This window comes from Chelon labrosus (genome assembly GCF_963514085.1).
Source record: "Chelon labrosus genome assembly, chromosome: 9".
Classification (NCBI taxonomy): domain Eukaryota; kingdom Metazoa; phylum Chordata; class Actinopteri; order Mugiliformes; family Mugilidae; genus Chelon; species Chelon labrosus.
This window is the reverse complement of record NC_140359.1, coordinates 6,630,980-6,643,107: the sequence shown is the minus strand read 5'-3', so window position 1 is coordinate 6,643,107 and position 12,128 is coordinate 6,630,980. Positions and strand designations below refer to the sequence as shown.

Here is a 12,128-nt window from a genome sequence, read left to right as displayed (position 1 = left end):
CCTCTGCACACTTGCAAAAGTCAGCGTGGACTCTCTGTATTAAACAAAACCGTGAAATAATTCAGACAAAAAGCTACTGGTCAACTACCTCAACTTTCATCAGTGTACACAATAAATGACCTCTATTGAAATGAATAACGTGGTACAAAATGAAGCACAAATGTTGTTAAAAGATCCTAAACTATGTGCTACAATTCTCTCTGTTTGTGGGAATGCAGTTACCAATTATGTTGCAGTCAGTACATTATGGGCATGTAATTCTTCCTTTACCTTAGCGGCTGCAGAGATTTCACGACGGAGCCTGTGTCACAAAATGAGATCAATGCTCCTGGAGGATATTCTTATAGCGCTGATCTTTTGCTTTTCTTCATAAAAGGTGAAAGATGAACCATGAAAAAAAAAAGTCAAACACTGCCTACCCTTACACCTCTGCACACTTATATCAATTACTGCAAGAGCAGGGTGGGACTGTTAGAGTAATGATTAAAGTATGAATATACTGTATATGTGCTACATTAAATCTCACTTATAGGTAGAAAACAGACAGCCTACCCCTAAACAAAACTCACTTTGTGATGCAGCCCATCGCCTAGCCCCCCCCCCAACAAAAATTCTGCCAAATGCTGCTTCGAAATTCATGGATAATCACACAGACATGGATTTGTATTTCCAAACATCACAACAAACATCAGCTCACCACAGCATTGCAGCCAGTCACTTTATTACTGATGCAGCATTACTTTGGTTGTGCCTTGTCGTGGTACAGTTATTTACTTATTTATGTTGGAATGACGTGCCCAGGTGAAGCTGTGAATGTGAAGCACGCTAACTTTAAACTAACCACTAACTCCCGGGCACATGACACCATAGTGATCACAGCTGAAGGACATTTACATGACTTTAAAATGATGACTTTATCCAGATGTATTGCTCTTAAGGCCCATTCTACTTCTGTTAGACATTTAAAGTAGTCCTCCTTATCAGGAATAACTGTTTCTTGTAGATCTATGAGAGCATAGGATCTAAGATTTCTTGTGATATTACTTTTGGCGTTTTTGGGATCATTGGGATGACATGCAGCAAACACCTGGCTGACCAGGAGTTGAACCAGGCACTCACCTACCTACTAAGAGCACATTTCCCCACGGGGTCTTTGCCCTAAACACTCGGGCATCGGGTCGTCTCAGGTGTTTTAGAGTTTGATGCACAATGTGAGCTGAAAGAATGTGTGATTCTACTTTTAGCTCACAACAAATGCTCTTGAACGCTCATTATCCTTCTGATGGGAGAAAAAAAGACAACAACAGCCACGTGAGAAGGGTTTACAGTGAAAGTTCACAGGAGATACTGGGGATCTAAGTTCCCTAATCCCCTCCTAGTGATGATATGCAGCCTCAGGTCTCCTCTCTACAGTACAGTGCTGCTGGCTGGCTAACAGGTTGTAAGCTGAACATGTGTCAGTGACATGTCGGTACGTATTTCCCTTTGCTTTCAACAAATATTTTGGAGGAGCGAACATGTCTGCTGTTTTTCATGTGGTCGACAAAAAGAGCCATAGCTTACTGATAGCACCTTTAACAATCGTATACCCAGTACACATGTTTTATGTACACAATGCATATTATTTTTTTTGCTCTCTTTACCAGCAGCTTAATCTCATATTTAGTCCAGACCAAATGACTTGATCTTGTGTTGCTTAAAGATTAGAAGTGCTTTGTTTGTGATTGTGATAAAAAAGACAAAAACGAAGCTTATAAGAATGTAACTAGAGCAAACCTATTTATTTAACAAATAAATGTCCATTCTAGCATTTTGATCTGCTAAAGCAAGAAAGATATCACCATTGCTATATAAATTGTGAATTTGGACATAATCAAAGAGGAGTTTACCTCTACACATAAGGTGCTGTGCAAGGGTTTTAGGTGCTGGAAGCCAAGACGAGATTTTATTTACTGATTTATTTACTCGTACCAAGGGCAGTAGGCAGAAGAAACCTAAATCAGATCAATGTTTGCTGTGATCTCTGTTTACCTTTAAAACGGCACTCGTTTCCTGAGTTTTTCCAGCATTTGGGGAACATGCCACAGTACGCCTGTTGCTTCTTTTGGGTGTGTTCAGACCAGCAGAGAACACGGCTACAAGCAATTTTCAATGTAGGAATATGAAATCCTAACCCTAACCCTAAGAGACCTACACACAACCTTTGTCACCATCAGGACTGGTACATGCACTTGTCCACCTTTTTTGCAATTTAGGGTGCGCTCACACCTGTATTTCATTTTAATTCAGAGGGTATTGCATTGCAACAATGTTACATTTAACCCCGGATTCATATGGCAATCAAGACTAAGTTCTGAAAGGCCCTAAGTGCAAACAATTTGTGTTTGGGCATAATTTTGAGAGAAAAACTGGATTTCAGGAAATAAACACACTGAAGACGGAGCATCAGAATGCATAGAACTCAAGGTTTGTGCGTTCACACTGGAAACAAATCGCTCCGGAGCGCAACTGCTGTTTTCATACCAGTTGGAACAACGACCAAGGTGTGAAAGTAGACGTAATCGCTCGTAGTGTTAACTTCTGACTCCAAGTAGGCAGAGAGTCATGATGTTTATATGGACCCTAGGATACCATTAATAATCTGAACAATAATCCAGTCGGAAAACAAAAGCCTCATGTGACCTCCCAACAGATTAGACTGCCCCAGATGAGATTAAGAGGGAGTTGTGTAAATCTTTAATAACCTGGAAAATATTAATTCCTAATGAACGTCATGATGAATGTCCTACGAATGCCCTAATGAATGTCAACACTGGATCTGACCATTTCTCTCAGAACCAGAATCAGAAAAGAATACTTCATTAATCCCTCAAAGAAATTGTTTAGTTGCAGTTGATCTCATAAAGTGACAGCTGCAAGGAGACAGAGTAAAATACAAATAGCATAAAATAACAAGATAAGAAAATATATTAAAAAATGTAAGATGCAAATGCAAGCTATTGCACAAAGTATTTACATTCAGCAGAGGATGGTTACATTTTTCTGAAACATTTTCACAAGCTTTTATGTTTGATACTGTATCTATTTTGATGTGGAGCATGTAAAGACATGCGGTATATCTCAGCACGGTACTAAGTCCCTCATATTAAAGTAGTAGTGTTTGGGATCCTTGTGTTCTGGTGCCATCTTTTTTGTTAATCAGTCATCAGTGCGGTGCAAGTTGAATGTGTTCACGTTCCGTGCCTTTGTCAACATGTGCAGCGCTGTTATTGTACATTAGCAGGGCCTTAGAGAGGCCTATTTTATCATTTATTTATGATTATGTCGTTGTGCAGGTCAGATCATTGTCTGCTTTTACTAGCATACTTTCCTCTGTTGTATCTCAACATGAACTGATTTTATGTGTTCTTTCCAGCTATAAAAAGTTAAAGTTTACTAATTCAAGTGTCATGGGCAAAGTACGTTTGTCCCACAGGTGGCTGTAGTTTTGCTACCGCTGTTGAATTTCTGTGATTATGTGTCAGAAGACGGTGTTTAATTTCTTTTAGTGAAAAGAGTCATTGTTGCCTGTTGTGACAACTCAGGAGGAGCAAAACATATGTTGCCTATAATGTTTGTGGCTTGCAATACAAAACTTTGACCAGCCGTATCTGTTCGTTACGTTCTTTATGCTTTGCCGTGCTGGTTAACTCGCTGTGATACTATAGTTCTGTTTCTATTTCCGTCCAAGAGTTCTATCAGTATGTTCTTTATTTGAAAACCTGTTCTATTATTGATATGTTGGTGTTGAAGGTTCTTTGTATTGCTTTTTTTGAAGTTTGCCACTTTTGTGAAAGCATGCCTAAGAAGCTCAGCTGCAGCCTCGAACAAAACGGCAGTGTTTGTCTGTAGGTTCAAGTGAAGGATACTGATGAGCTGAGAGATATTACAGAGAGAGACAAACCACTTAGAGGAAGCTGGATAAAAGTATGTAGTTTGGCTGAAACACAGCCAAAATGATCATCCAGCTGAATGACCACCTTTCTGGTGCTACTTTAACATAAACTGAACATTATAACAGTCATGAAGGTGGATTAAGTGAAGGACTGTTATGTGAGAATGCATTGGTTTTCACAAGTGTACCTAATGTTTTGGCAAGTGAGTGTATGTTAATACACAGATACATATAGGGCAATAGAAATTGTCTAAAATGATTTGACTGTTGGTAGCTTTTTTAACTTTATCTTCATTTCAATTTCCAAATTGGTGTGACCCAGATTTTTAATTTTTTGGTCTTATCTTCAAAGTCTGTAAGTGGTTCAATCTTCGTGCAGTCTTGTTTATCCATCTTATGACCTACCTCGCACTGCGACTGCTAGCACATCAGGTGCAACGCTGGTGGGTGACACTGCTGCATTTGGTTGTGGGTGTGGCTGAGGAGCTGAAGGAAAGGCTGACGTTTAGCTGCTACGCTGACAGGTATTAAATACTGTATGCTATCCCGGCTCATGTGTATTTTGGGGTTTTTATGTAAATGCTTACATTAATTGTTCATGTGCGTGCCAGACGGCATTCTGCAACCTGCATTATGTGTTGATGTTTATTGTGATCATGATCTCCGTTGTTCTGCATGCCTGTTTTCTTTTTCCTGTATGATCGCTACCAAATAAATGATTACTCAAAGGCTTCTCTGTCTGTGTGTACTGCTTGCTAACATTTGTAGCTCCTCTTTAACGCAAAGCTTAATCACAGCTCATACGCAGTTGGAAACAAGAATCTAAGCCCTCTGGTGCAACATGTCAACTTCATACTCAATACAAACAACATATGGTATATTTTAGCCCTGTGAACATCTTACGTGTCCCGTGTGAGGCCTGCTTCTTGTCCTGTGTATTCTGAGCTGGGATCCAGATCTCTGCAGCCTTGAACAGGACACATGGTTGAGAAAATGGATGGAGGATACAATGAAAGTAAGATTTAATACACAAAAGCATAGTGCTGCCTAAAAGAGACATTTTCCCAAAACTCTGATAAGTGTCTTTGCGATAAACGTTCAGCCCATAAAAAAGTGTAGACGGATCAGGACATGTGGATACATAATGAAGGCACATCGTATAGGTTTGCTTAAGGCAGTAAAAGGCTTGTGAAAGTAAACCCTTGTTTAATATTGATCTTGTTTAATATTGATATTGACAGTGGAAAAGTCCTATACCCACTCGTGTCTTTTAAAAACCGTGAGCTGTAATATGGGATAACACATCGTATCTTAGGTCGTTTACAAGGAGAAACAGAGCAATCATTAGTAACATGTCTCACATGCCAGTGATGAACGTTATCTGAAAATGCTCTATTTTGCACAAAGTCCAGCATAAATGTAATTGATCAAATCTGAGGTGTAAAGTACTAATTGGGATAACTAATTATTTGCCTGCCCTCATCCCCCCCCCCTCAGGGCACTGCCTCCCTTCACGTCCGTGTCCCAAAGCATCAGAGTGACTGGCGGTCATCATGTCCTGCCAGCTTGTCATATGCCTCTGGCTCTTTCAGACCTCCTCCCTGCTGTTTCATCAAGGCCTTACTTGAAAGGTAATGACAGCATAATTGGCACTAAAGTTCAGGTGGAGAGCGAAGAATCTGTTTCGTGAACTTCATGGTGAGAAGTGTCATTTATTTACTCTTTGAGTTGAAAATGCACGGACTAGGGGAGATGTCACCACTGGTTCAATTAAAACTTAAAAGGGGTGTTTACAGGAAATACTATCTGTAGATCAGAAAATAGTTTTTTCACATAATCTAATCTTATGTGAAGTCGTTTTTTCAGTTTAACACAGCCGTGTTACACAGCCATTCTTAAAGTGTTAGAATTATTAAAATATACTAATTTTAAGCATTATCTGTAGATTAATGATCTCTAACTAACTACATCAAACCGATATACCCCTCCCTTTGGTTTTTGTGACCTTTTACAACTATTGACCATACAAATCAGTATGTGTAAACGTGCCCTTTCAACAGCATTGAAACGTAGTGAAAGATACTCTTAGTCTCTTCAGTGCTTACTGAGAAGAAATAGAGTTTGTATTGTAATTCACTATATTATTTATGTTCAGTTCCGTGTGGAGGTACTGCAGACTATGCTTATAATCAGTTCTAGCCTAGGCAGCTTACTACGGTTCGCAGTAATAAGTCATCCTTATAGCATTTCCTTATAAGGACGACTACTCGCTATCATTATTGTGTGCTTCTTTAATGTAGTCTTGACATTCTCTGCTATATTCACCTGCTACTACATTGTATATCTAGAGGACAGAGCTTTGCATACCATATGCACATACTGAGTGTATGTACTACTTGTAAAATATTCATAACGTTGCATTGCCACAGTCACTAAAGGACAACTAAAGATTGCAGCTTCTATTAATCTCCAGAATAAAAGACTACTAAGACCCAAAATGGCAGCAGAGATATAGAACAACTAAAAGAAAAAATCCTAATGACTACAACAAAAGAAAAAGATGCAGAGATAAGAAGATGATGTAGGAGGCTGAGTGTGAACTCAGGGGCCCACTGTTCCATATTAAATGATGACATTGATCTTCACCTATTGTCTTAACTATAGATTAAAAATACTAAACACACTAATTAACAAAATGAATTCCAACCATTTTAACACAAACATCTGTCTCATTATTGTTCTTTGTGTGGCACGCTCCAATCAAGGGACTCATTATAGATGTCCGGGTAGTGATTATGGTGTTGGGTGAAGCCAAGTACAGTAACACTAATTAGACTGCATATTATGCAAATGAAAAGATGACAGCTTGCTGTCTGCGGAGGGGGAATGCTCACCTCTGAGCCTATCAGATGAAAAGGTTTGAAATATGTCATGTGTTCGCTATGCAGCAAAAAGCACATCCCCGACACTAGGCGGGAACATTTTTCCATAAGACCCTGATGCTGTTGTTCATGCCTTTAATAAAAACCTTGTTTCAAAGAAAGCAACAGACCCTCCCAACAACACCCCTGCTGGTTCGGTAATTAATCAAGCTTCCTTTTAAAGGTGAAAGTACTTTACATTCCTCACCAGATCTTTGCAGAACTCTTAAGTCTTTCCACTGGATAAAATGGATTAAATGTCTTCCTATGTCTTTATACAACATGTACCTTTTATCCCCCCACCCTCCAGCAGTGTGACATATCCTTGCTCTTTGAGCCTTGATTATTTCCCCCTCTAGAAAATAAATTTAGATTCCCCGTGCTTTCCTAGACTCTGTAAATCAAGAAGAGGTAACTGCAGTCCCTGGAAAGACTTCGCTATTGCGTCATGGTGTGCTGCTGTTAGTCTATTCTGCTTTTGTGCCATCTGAGAAAAGAACATTGTTCCGTAGTGAAGTGGACGGGAGGCAGGAGAAAGGGAGCTAGAAAACAAATATTGACTGAGCTCACTTGATTTATGCTAATGTGTGTATGTCATATAAGGTCCTTAAATCGAGAGCAGTTGATAAAGAATCTATTGTAGTGGCCACCTGGATCAACAAAGACTGACTTCCCCTGGATAGACACACATTATGATTCAAGGCCATTTTAATGGCGATAGGCTTTGTTTGAGGGCAGCCATACCGTACAATAAATGTGACAAAGCCTCTATTGGCTGAGGATTACCCGGGTGGCATCACGTGATTTTGAAATTACTCCCTGATGTGTTTGTGAGTCAAGCTCCACCTTTATCGACGTGATGAACCTCAAGGAACACAATCAGTTACATCAATATGTGCTTCTACGCTGGCTCCCCTTCCAGATGTTGGTCTTCTGATGGTTTTGTTTTTGGCTTGTTTTTTCTTTGAATGGGTGTCCATCTCTTCTGGGTAGCAACGTCCTCCTGAACGCACCCCCAAACCGCTTCCCATACTTGAAGTGACAAATGAGAAAACGCTGCAGAGGAAACAGGCCTAAAAATACAAAAACAAAGGCATCCCAAATCACTGAGGCACTGATTTGCACAGGACCTCTGTGTTTGGAGAAGTCTCGTAGGTAATTTGTTCATTTTACTTTACAAATTCCGGACATGGCCAATATGCACAGGATTAGGATCACAGACATACTCCTCAGTTATTACAAATTACTGGAGGTCCCCAGGTAAAACGAGTCCTGTGCAAATAGGGCTTCAGACAAAGCCTTCTCATTATATACAGCAGATGCTCAAGCTGTTTTTGTTGTTCATTTATAGAAAATTTGCACATGAACCACAGAACAGCAGCAAATGCCAGTACCCACATTTTCAAGCCAATTTTCCCACAAGATTACGACCAATAACAGAATTGTTCGAATAGTGTTGGAGGCATTTCAGAATTTTGCTCCTAGTTCCTAAAGTAAGTAAATATAATAGGAGCAGTAAACCATCTTCCAGTCTGGGATGGGGAGAAGGACACTCTGCTTTTAAGGCAAACCTGAACCATCCTTTAGTTTATGCTACTAGGGGTCTAAGCTGTTGGGGGACTTTACTCTCCTTCCAAGTATTTATATGCCACTATTGCATGTCATTAACTCTGTGTTTGCCTCCCTGTGCCTTTCTGCAGGTATCCTTCAATGTATGAATGCAAGTTTTATGTCTTTTCTCTCTTTCTCTACCTGGCTGGCCAGATGGAACCCGCACATGTGCTGGGTACTGGTCAAGGCTTATTCCTGTTAAATGGAAAATGTTTACATGTCATGTGTACCTGTGTGCTTGTCCTGGGGGTTTCAGGCTCTGGATTCTCTTCTTGAGTGTCTTGAAACCATTTTGATTATTTTTGTCAAATCAGTTTCATATAAATAAAAACTGAATTGAATCTTGCAGCTGCACCATTCCTTGCCCTTTACTTCCTTAACAGAGTGGTTTAATAAACCTCACCCTCCAGGTAAGTAATTAATGGTCCCTGTGTTTTCTCAGACGATTTAAATTCACTGATTTTAGAAGAAAGTAAGACACATCTTACTTTTACCCGGGGTGGCATGGTGTTGCACTGGTAAGGATCAGCGCCTCGCTGCGTGAAGGTTCTGTGCAGAATTTGCATGTTCTCGTTGTGCCTGCAGGAGCTTCCTCCCACAGTCCAACAACATGCACGTTACATTAACTGGCGATTCAATATTGACCTGAGATGTGCATGCGAGTATGAATGGTGGTTTGTCTCTTTGTGTTGTGTATGGAGATGCTGTCACTACACGTACTCCATTTCTTACACTTAAACAGACCTGATAAACTTTTCAACATTTATCCGTCAGATATGTCATTTTTCAGCATCAGATTGTCAGTTTCAAGTAATCTATGTGGCAATCCTTGGGAGACAAAACCCTGCTCTGAACACCAGGTTGTTATTCTGCTTTCAGTCTCGACTTTAAACGCAGATTGTTTTCTACTCAAAATCAAACTGGTCTTCTCTGTAAATACACGTACACGGCCTGCAGTAATCTTTGTTGCGGAGGATGTTCATGCTGTCCAAACACATATTCCAGATCACTTAGGCAGTTACTTTATATGTCTTTACTCTGAAATACTTCACTTTCAGTTGTAACAGTGAGTGTGTATACCTTTTCTTTCCACTGTTTGTGAGAAGAGCAACTGTTTATACTCCATGAACCATGGCTGAGTTCAAGTGTGTAACAGTAGAAATAGTTCCCGCTCAGGTACAAAATACATTAGTCGATCTGACATTCGTCTTTTATGTCGAAGTTGAACAAATGATGCTGACAAATATTTCAAACTATCATTTTTATTTTAAAATGTGTTTCTATTTCTCACCAAAAGCTATTTAAATCTGAACCGATGTTTAAGGAGAACTGGATTAAATACCCAGAATCAGAATAGAGATCAATATAATGGAGACAATACCAATCAGGGACATATGAATGACTATTTGTTTTCCCTCTGTCAGTTGTTGGGTCTCCTGGGTTCATTGCTGGCGTTCTTCCCTCTCTTTGCATTTATGCATTGTTTGATACTGGACTTATTCTTGCTTGTTTTTGTCCCTCCATTGTTGGACCCTGTGTTTTCCTGAAAGCTTCAGCCTCCTTCTGTGCATGTTTATTCATTTGCCTGATGTTTGTACCTGTACCAGTATTAAAGTTCTCCTTGTGTGTATTCATCCTGCCGGAGAGCCGGGCTCCCCGCATAACTAATCTGACGGCAAACTTTTAAATTAACAAAAACAGAACAAAGGGTTACGGCAGCAAGAAAAGTATTTTAATTACAGTATTGTGCTTATTTTTTATTTTAAGTAATGGGAAAACCTTACACTCACTGTAACAAATCACATCTTATTCAGATTTAGTCAGAGATGGAGTCTAATTGAGAAAAGTAGGACAGAAAGTATTTTAAATGCAAAGATCACACCTCAAGTCCCAGCCCAGTGTATTTTATGCTCAGCTTTGGTCTTTTATTGAGAGGCACCTATCCTAAAGGTGCTGTATGAGTAAGCTTTTTCTTGAGAGTTTAAGGGAAAAAAAAAGGAGTGTCAAAAATTGGGCCTGTAACAGTCACATTTCATAGGTGTAACTTCTTGACCATACAACATGGATTACTATTTCTGAATTTATCACAGTCCTTCTAAATGTCAGTGCTTAAAAACACGATGATTCTACAGACAAAAAAAAAAACAAACAAACAAACTGAACTTAGGTCAGATAATATTTATCTATTCATGGTGACCTATTATAGACGGTCAGTCATAGTAGCTCTGTGTCTACCGTGCTTTGGAGATTGGGGGGGTGTTCAATGTTGTCCTTCACTCTTGATCCGACATGCTACAGCAGTGATCAGTGCGGCTCCCTTCCCACTTCCGTCCTCTGACTTGTGGAAAGTCACCTGACACTGCGGCGCCAAATCCTGCAGTGTTTCTTGCATGATGCTGGAGAAACTTCAGAATAAGTGAGGGAGAAAAAAAGAACAAATTACGATAAGTGCTGAACAACAGGCGCATGGAAATGTCTTCATCTATTCTTTGATGTTAATGTTTAATTATGTATGGGTAAATACAACCAGATTTACTAAAAACTGAACATATATTGTGATGGACACTTCTTATGGTCCTGCAAGTCGTCCATCCTTGAAGAGGTAGACCTAATGCGACGGAGCTGATATACAAATCTAAACTGCAGTTCTGTATCTTGATAATGTGGTGCTTATTTCAACTAAAGCAGAAAATTGTACGTTAGAACACAATTTCTCCTTACTGAGGGTGAGTCTTATAAAGGGTGCCATCCACTCCAACGGTGACAGAGAGCTGATTTAGGTTGCGGTTCTCTCGAATCTTGTCAACCACAGCGGCCAAACCTGCCCCACATAGCTGGGCTGCCCGGCGGGCAACAACTCCGCACACCTCCTTCACCAGTACACTGTCGTCACATGTGGAGCCGGTGAGGCCCAGGTGCTGTAGGATTGAGCGAATCTGACGCATGGCCAGACGGTCACTTTGGGGTCAGAGAGAATTACAGTTAGGTGCTGTACACATAAAGGTTCGCTGCTTTCAGCACTTGCATTCATACAAAGTATATAATGTGATAAAAACACCTAATGGAGAGAACTTCAGTCGATATGCTATTATGTAGACAAAACACTGCTAAACTGCATTCATCCATACAAAAATGACAGGTTTCACACAATGTTCAGCTGTTCAGTTTAAAAGCTGCTTAAAAGGCATAGGTTCATTAGTTCACTGATTTAATCAACTAATGAGTTAAGTTGCACCTGCATATTAATAGCACTGATTGTTTCTCTACTAAGTGGATTCCTGACACAGGCTGGTTGAATGCAGCCCTTTTTATTCTTGTCTTTTAGCTCAGACAATCAAGAGGTGATTATGCAAATATAAAATCTATAAAGACTCTGTGAGATCATGGATGGAAAGTAGATTCAGAAAGTTTTCAGACTCCTTCACTTTCTGCAGAATCAATCCACTGTGAAAACCTTTAGCAGATTTAAAATCAAAAACTGAAATCTCTAATTTACAAAAGTACTTAGTTTATCCAAAAAAGGTTTAAAAAAAAAAAAAAAAAACTCTACAAGTCCAGTTGCCTTTTTTTTTTTTTTTTTTTTTAACCTTTTTTGGATATACCATGACCTGGATGACTGAGAACCTTCGCAGACAAAAGTACTTAGTATACAAGCAATACTT

At 39.6% G+C, this 12,128-nt stretch overlaps 1 protein-coding gene across 1 annotated transcript in view; it reads right to left on the bottom strand.

Moving 5' to 3' along the window:
- Positions 1–9,291: 9,291 nt before the first annotated feature.
- hk2 (hexokinase 2) overlaps positions 9,292–12,128 on the bottom strand; it is a 43,887-nt gene continuing 41,050 nt past the window's right edge. The window contains exons 17-18 of the mRNA XM_084551091.1: positions 11,188–11,424; positions 9,292–10,871 (exon numbers count right to left, since the gene is read on the bottom strand). Coding sequence (XP_084407217.1) covers positions 10,727–10,871; positions 11,188–11,424 — 382 coding nt within the window. The 3' untranslated portion in view covers positions 9,292–10,726. The remainder of the gene's footprint in view (positions 10,872–11,187; positions 11,425–12,128) is intronic.